The sequence below is a fragment of the Calliphora vicina genome, chromosome 4 (genome assembly GCF_958450345.1).
Source record: "Calliphora vicina chromosome 4, idCalVici1.1, whole genome shotgun sequence".
NCBI classification, from domain to species: Eukaryota; Metazoa; Arthropoda; class Insecta; order Diptera; family Calliphoridae; genus Calliphora; species Calliphora vicina.
In genome coordinates this window covers 119364897-119384629 of record NC_088783.1, presented here as the reverse complement: position 1 = coordinate 119384629, position 19733 = coordinate 119364897, and the positions used below count along the sequence as shown (strand labels likewise).

Genomic DNA, 19733 nt, shown 5'->3' with positions numbered 1-19733 from the left:
GGCTTGACAAATGCCGCTTTACCAATTTAGAGGCGTAAAAAATCAAATGGATATTACACTCGTACATCTAACTACTATCTACAGTACACAGATTTATGGCGAATCCTTCAGCCTTCAAAAAAAAATATAGAAAATAAAGAGGGAATGTTTTTAAAAATGTTTAACAAGCCTACGGTCAAACACTCAGCCATTCATTGATTCATTCATGCTTGTTTTGTTGTGTTGTTTTTGTAACGTATTTATTTATGTATGTGGCAAGGTGTGTGAGTGTTAGTATTCCAAAAAAAATAACCGCCATTATAGATTTTATTTCTAAAAAAAAGTTAGATGCATCTGCAGTTGAATCAATTTTATTTCATTGCTTGATGACAATGATGAGGAGTTCTTTACTGTGTAATACTTGAATATGCGTGCCATTGCAGGAAATGTCAATTAACCCTAAAAAGGTAGCTTCTTGAAAAATCTATCCATCTATCTATCTAGGTCGACTTCTGTTGTAGTTCTGCTCTATTTCCGGTTCTATTTCAGGTCTATTTCCAGTTCTATTTCAGGTTCTATTTCAGCTTCTATTTCAGGTTCTATTCTGGTCTATTTCCAGTTCTATTTCAGGTATATTTCCAGTTCTATTTCAGGTTCTATTCTGGTCTATTTCAGGTTCTATTTCAGGTTCTATTTCTGGTCTATTTCCAGTTCTATTTTAGGTTCTATTTCAGATTCTATTTCAGGTTCTATTTCAGGTCTATTTCCAGTTCTATTTCAGTTCTATTTCCAGTTCTATTTCCATCCAGTTCTATTTTAGGTTCTATTTCAGGTTCTATTTCTGGTATATTTCAGGTTCTATTTCAGGTCTATTTCCAGTTCTATTTTAGGTTCTATTTCAGGTTATATTTCAGGTTCTATTTCAGGTTCTATTTCAGGTTCTATTTCAGGTCTATTTCCAGTTCTATTTCCAGTTCTATTTTAGGTTCTATTTCAGGTTCTATTTCTGGTCTATTTCCGGTTCTATCTCAGGTCTATTTCCAGTTCTATTTTAGGTTCTATTTTAGGTTCTATTTTAGGTTCTATTTCAGGTTCTACTTATTTCAGGTTCTATTTCAGGTCTATTTCCAATTCTATTTCCAGTTGTATTTTAGGTTCTATTTCCAGTTCTATTTCCAGTTCTATTTTAGGTTCTATTTCAGGTTCTATTTCAGGTTCTATTTCAGGTTCTATTTCAGGTCTATTTCCAGTTCTATTTCCAGTTCTATTTCCAGTTCTATTTTAGGTTCTATTTCAGGTTCTATTTCTGGTCTATTTCCAGTTCTATTTCCAGTTCTATTTTAGGTTCTATTTTAGGTTCTATTTCAGGTTCTAGTTCAGGTTCTATTTCAGGTTCTATTTCAGGTCTATTTCCAGTTCTATTTCCAGTTCTATTTCCAGTTCTATTTTAGGTTCTATTTCAGGTTCTATTTCTGGTCTATTTCCGGTTCTATCTCAGGTCTATTTCCAGTTCTATTTTAGGTTCTATTTTAGGTTCTATTTCAGGTTCTATTTCAGGTTCTATTTCAGGTCTATTTCCAGTTCTATTTCCAGTTCTATTTCCAGTTCTATTTTAGGTTCTAATTCAGGTTCTATTTCAGGTTCTATTTCAGGTTCTATTTCAGGTCTATTTCCAGTTTTATTTCCAGTTCTATTTCCAGTTCTATTTTAGGTTCTATTTCAGGTTCTATTTCAGGTTCTATTTCAGGTCTATTTCCAGTTCTATTTCCAGTTCAATTTTAGGTTCTACTTCCAGTTCTATTTCCAGTTCTATTTTAGGTTCTATTTCAGGTTCTATTTCAGGTTCTATTTCAGGTCTATTTCCGGTTCTATCTCAGGTCTATTTCCAGTTCTATTTCCAGTTCTATTTCCAGTTCTATTTTAGGTTCTATTTCAGGTTCTATTTCTGGTCTATTTCCGGTTCTATCTCAGGTCTATTTCCAGTTCTATTTTAGGTTCTATTTCCAGTTCTATTTCCAGTTCTTTTTTAGGTTCTATTTCAGGTTCTATTTCTGGTCTATTTCAGGTTCTATTTCAGATTCAATTTCAGGTTCTTTTCCGGTTCTATTTCCGGTTCTATTTCAGGTTCTATTTCAGGTCTATTTCCAGTTCTATTTCCGGTTCTACTTCAGGTTCTATTTCAGGTTCTATTTCAGGTTCTATTTCAGGTTCTATTTCAGGATCTATTTCAGGTTATTTTCCGGTTCAATTTCAGGTTCTAGTTCTGTTCTAGTTCTGTTCTAGTTCTGTTCTAGTTCTGTTCTAGTTCTGTTCTAGTTCTGTTCTAGTTCTGTTCTAGTTCTGTTCTAGTTCTGTTCTAGTTCTGTTCTAGTTCTGTTCTAGTTCTGTTCTAGTTCTGTTCTAGTTCTGTTCTAGTTCTGTTCTAGTTCTGTTCTAGTTCTGTTCTAGTTCTGTTCTAGTTCTGTTCTAGTTCTGTTCTAGTTCTGTTCTAGTTCTGTTCTAGTTCTGTTCTAGTTCTGTTCTAGTTCTGTTCTAGTTCTGTTCTAGTTCTGTTCTAGTTCTGTTCTAGTTCTGTTCTATTTCAGGTTTTAGTTCTGTTCTATTTCAGGTTTTAGTTCTGTTCTTTTCTAGTTCTTTACTTGTCCTATTTATCTATCTATCTCCTTTTAGGGTTAATGTTTTCTCTTTACCATTTGTTTCATTAACCTTTGTCATCCATTTTAATTCTATAACTATCCGGTTTTCATTCTTTTTTCATTCGATTTTTTTTTTGTCAAATTTATTAATTGCTTTAGCATTGGTTACGCGGAAGTGATTTTAACAAAATAGATAGATTTACAATCAAAAGAAATTTCTTATAGATTTCTGAAGTAAAATTTTGTTTAAAGACAATTTTAGGCCCATTTTTATTAATGATGTTCTTTTGATAGATTTCAAATGTAATTTTTTTAGAATTGATTCAGTTTTTCAGTTGGGCTTTTGTTTATTTCAAATTTGTTTTTAGTTGAAGAATCTCTTTTGTTGGGGCAGAAAAGATCAGCTTGTAGTTTGCTTAATGAGATTTTAGTTATTCCTTGTAAATGTTTTCTTTGGCTAAAGGACTCTTGTTTTTGTTAGGCATTTTTCAAAAGTACTGGTCTCTTGCTAAAACATCTTGAGCAACCTTTTGATGTTTTATGTTTCTAGTATCCAGTGGCGTGATTGTTGTTTCTTCTTCATTTTTTTTGCCAACAATTTGTCATTTGGTGTGTCAGAGTCCATTACGGAACTTGTTTTCATTCAAGGCAAATTTGTGTGCTGTTTTTGGCTTGATTTTTGCTGATTTTCTTTCTTACCGGAAGTAAATTGTTTTGTAATTATTTTCAAATCAATCATTAGAGTTTTGAAGAATAAAATTCTTAAGAAATAAATCAATTTTCTCTTTTAGCATAAAATTCGTATGTAAATTAGAAATTATTTAAACTTGTTAAGACAAATTTGTTTAAATCGTGGTAAAATTTAACTTTGTATTAGAATATGTTTAAAAAGATCCGAATTCTTTTATATAACAATAAGTTTTAAATAGTTAATGATCCCAAATCAGTGATCGACAGTCTTAATAAACCAGGGGCCGAACTCCAACACGAGAGTAAGCGAATCTGTTTAAAATTATCATAAGGAAAATCAATAAAAATAATGTAGATCAACAGAAAATTTGTATTAGGCAACATTACAGTACAGTTACTAATGTCACATGATCAGTTGGTGCGATCACTATTTAAAATAATAATAACGAGGGTCATTGTTTAAAAGAAATGTTTTTTATTTGTTTAAATCTTAGTTAAATCAATATTTTTAATTAAAATTAAGTAAATTACCTCAAAACTATTTAATATTTTACATAATGTTGAGTTTATTGTATTAAAAAATACCAAAAATCTTGTTTTTAACAATATTTTTTTCAAGTTTTTTTATTCAATAAACTTAACCTTTGTTATGCTTTTTATAAAATTCTTGAAAAGTTTAAATAAACAAATACTTAATAAAATTCGTCTTGAAACCTTTAAGTTTTACCCTTAATTTATTTCCAAAAAAAATCCTTCAATAAAACAAAACTCACACTCATATGTCTGTTAAAAAAAAACAATAATAATGTTGTCCAAATACCTTTAAAAGCAGACAGATCCTTTTAACAACAATAACAATTGCAGCTACAACTCAAGATATTCAAACAATAAACTTCAAAAACTACTCGTTTATACAAAAACTACTAATCATTTAACATTCTGATAACAATAGCTGCAATCATGTTTAGATTTTTATATATAAAAAGGATATACATTTAATATAATCCTGAATAGCAATAAAAAAAATATAACACAAGCTCTCTTTTTTATTTAAAAAACGCCTTCATTTTTAAACCAAAATACTTCCGTTTAAGTTCTCTCTCTTTCTCTCGCTTTTGTTATAATAAAAGTAATCAAATTGCTATGTTTAACCAAAAAAAAAGAGGCGTTACCTAAATTATTACCTAAATAAAATCATTTATTTCTCCTTTCTGTTTCTCTTCTCTAAAATAACAAAATTTCCCTTATTTGATCCTTTAAAATTTCCCTTTAACGGTTTTCTTTGCTACCTATACTCTGCTGCTTTGTGATTGGTTGTTTTCATAGTTGTGGTTTCTCTTGCTCTCTTCACACATTCTCCTTTATATGTAAGCATTAATGTTTGTTGTTGTTAAACTTGTTTACTTAAATAATAAATGGGGTTTTTCACTCTGCTTTATGTTGTTCTTGTTTGTTCAACTTGGAGTATCCTTTTTAACAGTTTAACTACATGTTTTGCTTTAAAAATATATATTTTTTTTGTTATTTTAGTAATCCTACTCAAGTTGTAATACCTTCTCTAGCAGTATTCCCAACAACTTGTAGAGAAATTTCTAAATAAAAAAAACAAAACTAGAAAACAAGACACGCAAATATGAAGTTCTCAGTGGAGTACCCTCTTATGTGTAGCAAGAGTCCGTGCAAATGTTTAGAAAAATATTAAAAACATGGTCAGAAATTTAAGGCATTTGAATAAAGTTAATGCCAAATGTTAAAATTTTGTAAAAATATCCTAAAATGTAGGAACAGCTCTAAGAAATTTTTAAGATTGAAAAAACAAATCGGATTAAAATGTAAAAAAATTGATTTTTTTTAAGATTAAATGAAAACAATCTCTCTACATATCGTCTGTAAAAAGCACTAAAAGAAATTTTTAGAAAATTTTTGTAGATATTTAAAAATTTAAGAGCCTTAAACAATGTCTAATGCACATCTATGATTTCAGCTAACATTTTCACAAAAATACTCTGATATCAAGCTATAGCAAAGCATTTTGAAGGAAAAATTCTTCTAAGACCAACAATTTAAATTGCAAAACAATCATATAACTTGAAATTTACTGACAAAATAGTAGTATTTTATCTTGAAATCATTTTTTAAAAAAGGTAGTAGAATTAAAATAAAAAAAATTGCAATTTAATAAATTAATACAATATTTAAAAATTATTTACGCAGGTTTTAGTTTTTTTTATGAAATAGTAGCAAATTTTAATACTTTTTTGAAAAAGTAGTAGAAATTTTATATAAAAGAAATTAAAAAATGTGCAATTTAATAAACCAATACAATATTTTAAATTTTTTACACAGTTTTTTTTAGCTTTTTTATTAAATAGTAGCAAATTTAAATATTTTTTTAAAAAAGTAGTAGAATTTTTATACAACAAAAATAAAAAAAAATGCAATTTAATAAACCAATACCACATTGTAAATTTTTTCGCAGGTTTTTGGTACTTTTATTAAATAGTAGTAGCAAATTTAAATACTTTTTTAAAAAGGTAGTAGAAATTTTGTATAAAATAAATTAAGAAATTTGCAATTTAATAAACCAATACAATATTTTAAATTTTTTACACATTTTTTTTTTGCTTTTTTATTAAATAGTAGCAAATTTAAATATTTTTTTAAAAAAGTAGTAGAAATTTTATACAATGAAAATAAAAAAATTATCAATTTAATAAACCAATACAACATTTTAAATTCTTTACGCAGGTTTTTAGTACTTTTATGAAATAGTAGTACCAAATTTTAATACTTTTTTTAAAAAAGTAGTAGGAATTTAATAAAAAAGAAATTAAAAAATTTGCAATTTCATAAACCAATACAATATTTTAAATTCGAGACGCAGGATTTTAATACTTTTATTAAATAGTAGCAGCAAATTTAAATACTTTTTTAAAAAAGTAGTAGAAATTTTGTGTAAAAGAAAACAATATTTTAAATTTTTTACAGTTTTTTTTAGCTTTTTTATTAAATAGTAGCAAATTTTAATACTTTTTTAAAAAAGTAGTAGAATTTTTATACAATGAAAATAAAAAAATTAGCAATTTAATATACCAAAACAATATTTTAAATTCTTTACGCATGTTTTCAGTACTTTTATTAAATAGTAGTAGCAAATTTAAACACATTTTTAAAAAAGTAGCAGACATTTTATATAAAAGAAATTAAAAAAATTTTAATTTAATAAACCAATACAATATTTTAAATTTTTTTCACAGTTTTTTTTTAGATTTTTTATTAAATAGTAGCAAATTTTAATACTTTTTTAAAAAGGTAGTAGAATTTTTATATAAAAGAAATTAAAAAATTAGCAATTTAATAAACCAATACAATATTTTAAATTCGCGACGCAGGTTTTTAATACTTTTATTAAATAGTAGTAGCAAATTTAAATACTTTTTTTAAAAAGTAGTAGAAATTTTGTAAAAAGAAATTAAAAAAAATGCAATTTAATAAACAAATACAATATTTTAAATTCTTTACACAGGTTTTTAGTACTTTTATGAAATAGTAGTAGCAAATTTAAGTATTTTTTTAAAAAAGTAGTAGAATTTCTATATACAAAGAATTTAAAAAATGTGCAATTTAATATACCAATACAATATTTTAAATTTTTTACACAGTTTGTTTAGCCTTTTTATTAAATAGTAGCAAATTTTAATACTTTTTTAAAAAAGTAGTAGAATTTTTATACAATGAAAATAAAAAAATTAGCAATTTAATATACCAAAACAATATTTTAAATTCTTTACGCATGTTTTCATTACTTTTATTAAATAGTAGTAGCAAATTTAAGTATTTTTTTAAAAAGGTAGTAGAATTTCTATATACAAAAAACTTAAAAAATATGCAATTTAATAAACAAATACAATATTTTAAATTCTTTACAGAGGTTTTTAGTACTTTTATGAAATAGTAGTAGCAAATTTAAGTATTTTTTTAAAAAGGTAGTAGAATTTCATATACAAAGAAATTAAAAAATATGCAATTTAATATACCAAAACAATATTTGAAATTTTTTACTCCTATTTTTAGCTTTTTTATTAAATAGTAGCAAATTTTAATACTTTTTTAAAAAAGTAGTAGAAATTTTATTAAAAGAAATTTAAAAATTTTGTTATTTTTTTTAACAAATAAAATATTTAAATGGGATGAGGTATATTTTTTGCTTTTTCGAAAAAGTAGTATATTTTGGTACTTTTTCAAATAGTAGTAGAATTGCAAAATAAAAGTTATTACAAAATTTTACTAAACTAAGGGCCATTATTACAACTTGTTGATATAGTTAAAGTTACCTTTAAGGGTACCTTTTTCTATTGCTTAAAGTTACCTTTAACTATAACGGCAAGTTGTAATAATGGCCCTAAATCTCAATTATTAAAATCAAGTAAAAAAATTTATGATTTTCAGTACATACTTTAATAAAACTAGTAAATTTTGATACTTTTTCAAAAAGTAGTTGAATTGCAAAATAAAAATTATTACAAAATTTAACTAAATTAAATCTCTGTTATTTAAAATCAAGTAAAAAAATTATGAATTTTAGTACTTTTATAAAAAGTAGTACATACCTTTATTAAATAGTAGTAGTAAATTTAAATATTTTTTTTAAAAATGTAGTAGAAATTTAAAAATTCTGTTATTTTTTAACAAATAAAATATTTAAATGCAATGATGTATATTTTTGTACTTTTTCAAAAAAAGTAGTAAATTTTGGTACTTTTTCAAAAAGTAGTTAAATTGCAAAATAAAAAAAAAATTAATAATACAAAATTTAACTGAAATAAATCTCAATTATTTAAATCATGAACAAATTTATGAATTTTAGTACTTTTATAAAAAGTAGTATACTGCAAAAAATTATATTTTCAATAATAATAAAATTAAATAAAAATATTCCAAATAAAATTTTACAAAATTTAAAACTTTTTTAAAAAAGTAGTAGAAATTTAAATTTAAGAAAATTAAAAAAATTATTTATTAATAAACTTCCATTTAATTAATTTATATTTAAAAATAAAAACTAATGCTTTTTTATAATTTTTACAAAAATTTCCATTTTTAGGTACTTTCCCAAAAAAGTAGTAGAATTTAAATGTAAAAAATTAGTAATTTAAAAAACATTTACAATATTTATATATTGTGTTTTTAGCTTTATTGTATTTTTATAAAAAAGTATTATATTTTGGTACTTTTTTAAAAAAAAGTAGTAGAATTTTTATTTAAGAAAATTTAAAAAAAATTATAATTTTTATTTAAATAAAATTATTAAATGTAATAAGGTAAGATTTTTAGATTTTCTTAAAAAAAATAGTATAGTATAAGTACTTAATTAAAAAGTAGTAGAATTTACACAAAAAGAAAATTTAAAATTTTTGCCATTTTTTAAAGAAATAACTTAATTAAATTTAATTACTTAAGTTTTTAAGTACTTTTATTAAAAAGTAGTATATTTTGCTACCTTTACAAAAAGTAGTAGAATTTTAAATTAAAAAAAATTATAAAATTATCTAAATTAAAGCTCAAATATTTAAATAAGACAAACAAAATTTTTAATTTTAGTACTTTTTTAAAAAAGTAGTAGATTCTAAATTTGCAATATAATAAAACAAATTTAGGAAAATAATAGTTTTAATAATAAACAAGTAAGAGTGCTATATTCGGCTATGCCGAATCTTATATACCCTTCACCTTTGTTGTGGATGCATTATTATTTTTTATAATTAGTATATATGTATGTACATTGCCCACTTTCAGCGTACAGCATCCTAAATTTATCAAGAACACAAAAAACAACAACAACGCCAAACGAAACAAAACACCAAAAGAAAAAACAAAAACAAAATACGCAACAACGCCAAAAGAAACAAAATACGCAAAGCATGCACATTCAAACATACGATTTGTTGAGTTTTTGTCAAAAAAACCAACACACAACCAAACAAAAGTTTAGTTGTATAAAAAACAACAACAACGCCAAAAGAAACAAAACACAAAAAAAAAAACAAAATACGCAAAGCATGCACATTCAACCATACGATTTGTTGTTTTTTTGTCAAAGCATGCAATACATTGTGTGTTTTGATGAAATTTTCAGAGGTTGTCTCGGATTTTTGCTCATATCTCCGTTATTTATGGACGGATTTTGCTGATTTTAAATAGCAAAATTCTCGAAAGTATGTCTGACAGAATTGTTGAAGATTTGGATCCCGGAGATATCTGGGGCCTTCAGAAAATTGATTTCAACAGACAGACAGACGGACAGACAGACAGACAGACAGACAGACAGACAGACAGACAGACAGACAGACAGACAGACAGACAGACAGACAGACAGACAGACAGACAGACAGACAGACAGACAGACAGACAGACAGACAGACAGACAGACAGACAGACAGACAGACAGACAGACAGACAGACAGACAGACAGACAGACAGACAGACAGACAGACAGACAGACAGACAGACAGACAGACAGACAGACAGACAGACAGACAGACAGACAGACAGACAGACAGACAGACAGACAGACAGACAGACAGACAGACAGACAGACAGACAGACAGACAGACAGACAGACAGACAGACAGACAGACAGACAGACAGACAGACAGACAGACAGACAGACAGACAGACAGACAGACAGACAGACAGACAGACAGACAGACAGACAGACAGACAGACAGACAGACAGACAGACAGACAGACAGACAGACAGACAGACAGACAGACAGACAGACAGACAGACAGACAGACAGACAGACAGACAGACAGACAGACAGACAGACAGACAGACAGACAGACAGACAGACAGACAGACAGACAGACAGACAGACAGACAGACAGACAGACAGACAGACAGACAGACAGACAGACAGACAGACAGACAGACAGACAGACAGACAGACAGACAGACAGACAGACAGACAGACAGACAGACAGACAGACAGACAGACAGACAGACAGACAGACAGACAGACAGACAGACAGACAGACAGACAGACAGACAGACAGACAGACAGACAGACAGACAGACAGACAGACAGACAGACAGACAGACAGACAGACAGACAGACAGACAGACAGACAGACAGACAGACAGACAGACAGACAGACAGACAGACAGACAGACAGACAGACAGACAGACAGACAGACAGACAGACAGACAGACAGACAGACAGACAGACAGACAGACAGACAGACAGACAGACAGACAGACAGACAGACAGACAGACAGACAGACAGACAGACAGACAGACAGACAGACAGACAGACAGACAGACAGACAGACAGACAGACAGACAGACAGACAGACAGACAGACAGACAGACAGACAGACAGACAGACAGACAGACAGACAGACAGACAGACAGACAGACAGACAGACAGACAGACAGACAGACAGACAGACAGACAGACAGACAGACAGACAGACAGACAGACAGACAGACAGACAGACAGACAGACAGACAGACAGACAGACAGACAGACAGACGGACATGGCTTAATCGACTCCGCTATCTATAAGGATCCAGAATATATATACTTTATAGGGTCGGAAATGAAAAATGTAGAAATTACAAACGGAATGACAAACTTATATATACCCTTCTCACGAAGCTGAAGGGTATAAAAAATAGAACAAATATTTTAAAATTAAGACTTTGTTAAATTTAGTACTTTTTTTAAAAAAAAGTAGTAGAAATTAAGCTAGAAAATTTAAAAAATTTGGCATATTAAAAAACAGAAAAAAAGATATAAAAATTAATTTTTTTTTTTTTGGTATTTTTATAAAAAAGTAGAATTTTTTGGTACTTATTAAAAATATAGTAGAATTTTCAAATAAAATAAATTATAAAATTTAACTAAATTAAACCTTAAGTAAAAAATTTTTAAATTTTAGTACTTTTTTTAAAAAAAGTAGTAGATTTACAAAAGTAGTATATTTAAAATTTGCTAAATTATTTAGAAAATTATAAGAAAAACGTATTTTTAATAATAAACAAAATTAAATAAAAATATTAAAGTGTAATTATTTAACATTTAAGTACTTTTTGAAAATAGTAGTAAAAATTTAACAACCAAAAAATTTAAAAAATTATCAAATTAATAATGAAATTCAATATTTAAATAAGAAAATCAATGAGTTTTGGTATTTTTTTAAAAATTTAGAATTTTTTGGTACTTTTTAAAAAAGTAGTAGAATTTTTTTTTAAGGAATTTCTAAAAAAAATGTCTAATTTTTTTAAACAAATAAAATATTTAAAGAAGAAAATCAATGTGTTTTGGTATTTTTTTTATAAAATTTAGAATTTTTTGATACTTTTTAAAAAAGTAGTAGAATTTTTTTGTAAGGAATTTAAAAAAAAATTTCTAATTTTTTTAGACAAAATATTTAAATACTATTACTTATGATTTTAAAGACTTTTTTAAAAAAGTAATATTTTTTGATCCTTTTTGAAAGTATTAGTAATTTTTACATATTATTTTTTCCTTAAATTTAATATTTTTGAATGAAATAAAAATTTAAGAATGTTGAAAAATGTTTTTAGTACTTTTTAAAAATAGTAGTATTTTTAGTACTTTTTTAAAAAGTAGTAGAATTTTGAAATAAATTTGAAATTTATTTAAATTAAATTTTAAATATTCAAATCAAGTAAAGAAATCTATGAATTTCAAAACTTTTTAAAAAAGTAGTAGATTTAAATCTAGGAAAAATAAGAAAAAAATTATTTTAAAAATAAATTAAACATACTCTGACAAAAACTATTACCAACATTTTTTTCTAATTTTGTTATTTTTCTTTTTATTTTCTATTGCTTTGCCAAAAAAAAGGATACTACTTCATTTACTCAAGCATGAGCATTTTAACAAACTGATTGCGTGCCTGTTTTCTCTCTACTCTAAACTCCTTACTCTGCTTGATTCTTGAAATAGTTTTCCATTTATTTTGAATAGTTTTTGTATTTTATATGATTTCTTTTTTTAGTTTGCCAACTTTTTTCATTTTCAAAAGTACTTTTTTATGGGGACTTTATAAAAAATACTTTTTTTTCTATTATAAATGTTAAATTTGCATGTGTGCTAAATATTTTGTTGTGATATTTTTAGTGTCAAGAAAAATCAATAGTTAGAAAATTAGTTTTTTGGTTAAAAAAAACATGAAAAAGTTTTGGCTATAACTAAAACTATTGAGTACTAAGTACATTTATGACTTTTCCACTTCTCTAGTCTGGCAAGAAAAAAACTTAATTGAAGTACATATTTTAGTTTAGAATTTTTGTAAATAAATTAAGCTAAATGTTGTTGTTTTTGAAAGCAAACTTTGCCAATGTTTCTATTAAATTTTTTAAAAATATAATAAATAAAATACATTTCGCAATTTTCATAATTTGTTTGGTTTTTTCCCAAAACCCTAAGGAAAAGCAGGTCAATCTTAAACACACACTTTACTCTACCTTCTCTAGTCTGTTGCTTACCTCACAGATTATCACACCAATTTAAGGAAATTCCTTCAATAAGTCAACAAAATTTCCCACAGTAACTTGCACAGAAAACCCCAGTTTAACCTACGGCTAATCAAAGCTAATCTTACAAGATTTAAAGCAACAATAACTAAATACATTTTCCCCTTTTACACCCAATAAGTCAACAAAAATTTCCCAGCTCAGAATAAAGATTAAAAGAAAATCTTAAACTAAACCAAACAACTTGTTTAAAGAAAAACCAAGTTTAACTTACAGATTTTCTGTAACCAAACTAGTTTCAACAAAACCAAGTTTAATTTAAAGATTTTCAAAGGTTTTAAATGTCTTTATATAATTTTTTCTTAAATTCCTTCACATTTAATAAGTTATTAATTGTGTTTTCCATTTTTATTATTAAATGTAATCACATTAAACTGTAACATTATTATGTGTTGTTCTTTTTTCATATGATTTTTATGTTTTAATATTAAACGGAAGTATCATTATTTAACTAAGTAAAGTTCCTCTGTCAGGCAAGAGGAACAAGAGACAAACACACATTTAATACACCATAAATCCCAGATTTAATAATGGAAAAAATGAAAAGAAAAAAACATAACAAAGCAGCAGTTAGAATAGAGGCAATAGACCCCAAGGGTTACATGGCTAACAGTGGCAGTAATATTTAGTAATAAATAATAGATAAGAGGAAAAGTTAGTTCGGTTTTAGATGACTAACATATTTTAGAATGAACTAGAACAGAACTAGAAGAGAACTAGAACAGAACTCGAACAGAACTAGAACAGAACTAGAACAGAACTAGAACAGAACTAGAACTAGAACAGAACTAGAACAGAACTAGAACAGAACTAGAACAGAACTAGAACAGAACTAGAACAGAACTAGAACAGAACTAGAACAGAACTAGAACAGAACTAGAACAGAACTAGAACAGAACTAGAACAGAACTAGAACAGAACTAGAACAGAACTAGAACAGAACTAGAACAGAACTAGAACAGAACTAGAACAGAACTAGAACAGAACTAGAACAGAACTAGAACAGAACTAGAACAGAACTAGAACAGAACTAGAACAGAACTAGAACAGAACTAGAACAGAACTAGAACAGAACTAGAACAGAACTAGAACAGAACTAGAACAGAACTAGAACAGAACTAGAACAGAACTAGAACAGAGTTTCCTAGACTTCTTTCCTGTCGGTTGATACGATCGTTCAGGTGCGAAGATCCAAAATGCGCCAAGGTGGGCGTATACTCTGGAAACTCTGGTTCGTGGTACGGAAACTCTGGTTCGTGGTACCAACGTATGATTCCGAAGAGACTCTACAGACAAGTTGGTCCACGGATCATGCTTGTAGAACGGCAATGGCAATATCGCTTAATATAGTTGCCGTCAATCGATTGATATTACGAAAATTCCTCACGTTTAGCTGAGGAATTTAGTAGCAGTGGTCGCTGGTTATTCGAATTGCATGCTTGGAGACTGAATCTCCCATTTCACGACTTCTGCAGAAGTTGCCGCAACGAGAAGGAGACTTTTTGAAAATTTCCTCTGCCATTGTCCGGCTGCGGTGGACCTGAGGTTCGGCACGTTAGGCATCCTCTGTTTGCACTACCTGACAAGGGCTGCCAGGGATTGTACGAATTGCATGAAAGGAGATTGTATCTCCCATTTCATGACTTCTGCAAAAGTTTCCACAACGAGGAAGGAGAGGAGGCTGCTGAACATCTCATGATTTCTGCAGAATTTGCCAGAACGAGGCAACGATACTGTTGAACATTTCCTCTGCCAATTTAAGGCTGTGTAGGATCTGAGTTTCGGGACGTTATACCAATCTAGTTTTGGATGACCGGGTGAAGCTGTTAGAGATTGTTTGGATTGCCTGCTAGGAAATTGAATCTCCTATTTCAAGTCTGCTACAGAGAAGTTGCTACAACGAGGAAGACGTGGAGGAGACTGTTGAACATCTCCTCTGCCAATGTCCGGCTGTGTCGGATCTCAGATTCGTCGCTTTAGGCAGCCTCTTTTTGGAAGACCTGACGAGGATGACAGGGATTATTCGGATTACATGCTACGAAAATGAATCTCCTATTTCACGTCTTATGCTGAAGTTGTTATAACGAGAAAGAGGAGATTGTTGAACATCTACTCCGCCAATTTACGGCCCTATTGTATCTTAGAGTCGGAACGTCAGGTATCCTCTTTTTTGCAAGAACTGAGACTCGGCACGTTAGGCAGCTTCTTTCTGCATGACCTGGCAAAGCTGTCAGGGATTGTTCGAATTGCATGCTAGAAGATTACATCTCATATTTCACAACGACGAGGAAGCTCATGCAAAAAGAAGTTGTCTAATGCCCCGAATCTCCTGATATTGGAGGAGGAGATGTTCCACAGTCTCCTCCTCCAATAGAGATTCGGAATGTTGGACAGCCTCTTTTTGCTTCCTTCGTTCGTTTCACAGAATGGTTTGGTTAAGGACTCAATACGGTTGAGGGTGGTACAGACTTTGTACTGCTAAAAGACATCCTGTTCAACCTAACCTAGGTTAAATGAGAGATTCGGGAAGCTGATTTAAACAAACACGTTAGAGGAAATTTATATTCGGAAGTACTTTTACGTTTGTTGAATCCAAAAAACTTATTTCTTTATTTTCTCAAGCTAATATTTATCTAAACAAGTAGGAATTTGCTCTCCTGAATAGAAACTCGAGGAAATTGTTTTACTTTTTCCCTAAACCAATGCTCAACAAAGCAATATAAAATGGTAATGATGAAAATGATGATGACAGCACAAAGTATATAGATATTTAAATGGATGACTGGCTACAAAAAAAAACGGCAATAAGTCCACCAAAAAGGAAATAACTGTCTAAGGGGAGAGAGATGGGGGCCACAAACAAGGAGTTCCAAGTAACACAATGAACAAAAACCAAAGTAAATAAACAAAAAAAACTCTGTATAAATGCAGCCATAATGGGAGCAGGAAGAAGCGATTTTTAGCTATAGTATATTGATATTGAAAGCAGAAAACAAACATTGTAACACTGTAAGAACCAGAATGGAGAGCCCGAGTACTTAAAAGGCAAGTGAAAAATGCTTGAAAACAGAAGAGCCCAGAAATGTGAAACCCAATCATGTAAAGTATGTACAAGACTTAAGCCTCAATCATGGTTGGCTGAGACTAAAACAACAACAAACTGAAAAAAACAAAAAAATAAAACATGAATGAGTATGAATGAAAATAAAAAGAAAACATAAATTGAAAAGGAAAAACATGGAAGTATTGGAGTAGTAGAGAGGCAGAGGTAAAATGTGTGATAAAACAACAACTTCGAGAGCAAAATAACAGGATAAAACGAACTACTTCTGCCAGCTCGTTGCATATGAACGACTACGAAAGGTAGTAGAAGTGGTAGAAGTACATTTTAAATGATGAGAATAATGAGCACAGCTACAGCAACAACATTCAAGTACCCTCTCACCCGTATAAAGAAGAGTATGCGCTCTTCAAGGAAGCTAGACAGAGAGGGCAGAACATTATGTGCTTTTGCTTTAGTCTAACGCTCTGTTGAAATGTTAGGAAAGGATATTTGTGCTTAAAGGCAATTGGTGTTGATGATGTTTATAAGAGCTCAGCTAGCTGTTGTTGTTTTTGTAGTGTTTGTGAGTATGTAGTAGGCAAAGAGAGAGTGCTTGTTGTTGAAAAGGACATGAGAGCCCACTTAGCACATAAAATCGATCTGTTTTTATTACATGATGGGTGAATGGGTTTTTCGTTTGTTGTTGTAGGTTTTTTGTTGTTGTGCGTATTTTACGTGCACAATGGCCGGAGGTGAAAGTGGATTTGTCTGGGTTTTTTCGTTAGTGTTGCTGCAGTTTTGTGGTGGTTGTTGGGAAAATTCTATACCCTGTACATGATTTAGCCAACCACTTTTGAACTGCTGAAATTTGGTTGGAATTATGTTGAGTTCTTGTTTACAAGTTAGTTGTTGATGACACTTCAAATAGTTTGCATCAGCCGCGCGTTACCAAAAACCCAAACCAATTTAACAAATATTCCCAAAAAGCTAGAAAAAAAAACCCTAAACCAAGAAAAAAAAAATTTCCAAAAATTAAAGAAAATTTTTTAAAAAAAAATTGGAAAATTTTAAAAAAAGAAAAACCGTGTTTAAGAAAACTAAACGGAAATACTAACTTAACAAACAAGTGTGAAAAAAATAAAACTCCCAAAGGATAATTGGAAAAACCTTTATAACTCTATAAGCCACAAAAAATAAAAGTGTTTCAGTTATAATTTAAACAAAAAAAAGATAAACAGGAGTTGAACTCCTTTATTACCCCAAAAAGAAATATCAAAAACAACTTAAAATTTTAGTGTTAAAAAACAGCTTCAAAGTGGCGGAAAAAAGGAAACGTTCGCCTTCACCGGCCCGCTCGCCCTCCCGACGCAAGTCTTCTGAGTCCTCGGCTGGCTCGGCTAGACACTCGCCCTGCCGTTCACCCTCACATTCACCACACAAGGATTCCGATATTTCAGTGTGCTCCCCGCCTACCCCTCTACGAGCCAGATCTCCACGATCTAGATCTCCCTCACCACCGCCTCGTACCTCTACACCCACACCCGCCGCCCAGGATTTAAGAAGAGAGGAATTAACGGCCAAAACCGCCACCACCACAGTGCCCTCGAACACAGCGTCGCTGGGTGCCCAAGATCATTTGAGAATACCAACGGGAGCTACAGGATTTAGTGGTTTTCCTTCGTTGCACAGCATGAGCAGTTTAATGGTGCCTTCGGCTGCCGCCGCTGCTGTAGCGGCGGCTCCTTTTCTGCCCTGGTCACCCATGCTGTTGCCTCACTGGGGCCATGCATTGCTGCCAGCGGCATTCTATCCGGCGGCTTTGCGTAATGCTCTACCAGGGTAAGAGTTTAAAATAATTTTTCAAAAAAAAGAAATAGAAGGATATCTAAAAACAACTGAAACTTAACAGAGGAATACTGAAAGCTCAAATCGACACTTAACTAGGGTTTAAGCTTCAAGGATATTTTGTTACAAAAAAAAACAAATCAAGGGAAAATACTGAAAAAAACTAAAAAAACAAAAGGATACAAGCAAAATGTGTCCGCTAAAAACTTATAACTTTAAGAACTTTCAAACATTCGCTTAAACAGGCAAATTTTCTTAAAAGTCTTTAAGCTTTTAAAGCAAACTTAACAAATTTAAAGAAATTCTTTCAATTTACAACTTCTGGTTATCAAAATCGTTCAATTAAAAAGCTTTTAGTTCAAATTTCCCGCAAAAATCTTGCGGGAAAATCAAAAATATTGAAAAAAACCTGAAAGTTTTCAGGAAATTTGGTTGAGTTTAAAGCCAAAAATTAATAAAATTGTAACCTAACTTACAAAAAAAGCAAGAAACAGCCAAATAACTTAATATTTCTTTGAATTATAAAGATTTTTTTAAAAAAGCTTAAAGCTTTCAAGAAATTTTCAAGAGTTTATAGACAAAAATCACTAAATTTGTTACTAATAGTTACAAAATCATAATTTTTCTGTGAATTCGACACTTAATCATAATTTTTCTGTGAATTTTTGAAAAATTTTCAAAAAAGCTAAAAAGCTTTCAGGAATATTTTGTTGAGTTTTAAGCCAAAAATTACAAAATTTTTAATTTAGACTTACAAAATGCAAGAAACAGCTAATTATCATAATTTTTCTCTGAAATATTAAGAATTTTTCAAAAAAGCCTAAAAGCTTTCAGGAAATTTTGTTGAGTTTTTAGTCAAAAGTTAATAAAATTATTACAAATAGTTACAAAATGTAACAAAACCTTAAATAATTTAATTTTTTTATGAATTGTTAAACAATTTTAAAAAAAGCTTCATAGCTTTTAGGAAATTTGCTTGAGTTTGAAGACAAAAATTAATGAACTTGCAACAAATAGTTACCAAATTAAAGAAAAGGCAAATTAACTTAATTTTTCTATGAATTCTTTAGAATTTTTTAAAAAAGCTTTAAAGCTTTTGTTGAGTTTTAAGCCAAAAATTACTACATTTTGAACTTATGCTTACAAAAAACAAGAAACATCCATTTAGCATAGTTTTTCTTTAAATGATTAAGAAATTTTCAAAAAAGCTTAAAAGCTTTCAGAAAATTTTCTAGAGTTTTAAGCCAAAAATTACTAAATTTTTAATTTAGACTTAGAAAATGCAAAAAACAGCCATTTAGCATAGTTTTTCTTTGAATTATTAAGATTTTTTTCAAAAAAGCTTAAAAGCTTTCAGAAAATTTTCTGGAGTTTAAAGCCAAAAATTAGTAAATTTTTAAGTTAGACTTGCAAAAATCAAAAAATAGCCATTTAGCATAGTTTTTCTTTGAATTCTTAAGCATTTTTTAAAAAGCTTAAAAGCTTTCAGGATATTTTGTTGAGTTTTAAGGCAAAAATTACTTAAATGTAACTAATTTATAACATTAAGAATTTTTTAAGAAAAGCTTTAAAGCTTTTTAAAAAATTATTCAATTTAAAGCAAAAAATGACTAAATTTCTAAATACTAACTTGAATATAATAAAAAATTGTTAATAATTTACGATTGCGAGAAATTGTTACTAAAATTGTTGTGGAAGCTTAAAAGCTTTTCAGGGAATTATAAAAAAATTTAGTTTTTTAAAGCTAAAATTGTTGGGAAATAAAAAAATATTAAAAATTACTCTATTTAAAAAGGGATTTATTAGTACAACATCCCTAGAAAGTGATATTTGTATAGATTTTTTCATATTTGATAAATTTAAAAGCTTTTTCCAGTTTTTTTCAAAATCTCTTTATTTACTTTGATAATAGCTTAAAATTAAGATAATTGTAAAAAGTAAAGAAATTTCAAAGATTTTATGGCGGCACT

The 19733-nt window shown here is 29.1% G+C and overlaps 2 protein-coding genes across 2 annotated transcripts in view; both read left to right on the top strand.

Moving 5' to 3' along the window:
• LOC135958875 (homeobox protein vnd-like) overlaps positions 1 to 19733 on the top strand; it is a 43296-nt gene that overhangs the window by 15372 nt on the left and 8191 nt on the right. The gene's annotated exons all lie outside the window — the stretch shown is intronic.
• Positions 15932 to 17761, top strand: LOC135956655 (homeobox protein vnd-like). The gene is made up of 2 exons (XM_065507206.1): positions 15932 to 15979; positions 17186 to 17761. Exons 1-2 carry the CDS (start codon positions 15932 to 15934, stop codon positions 17759 to 17761), a joined length of 624 nt encoding a protein of 207 aa, XP_065363278.1.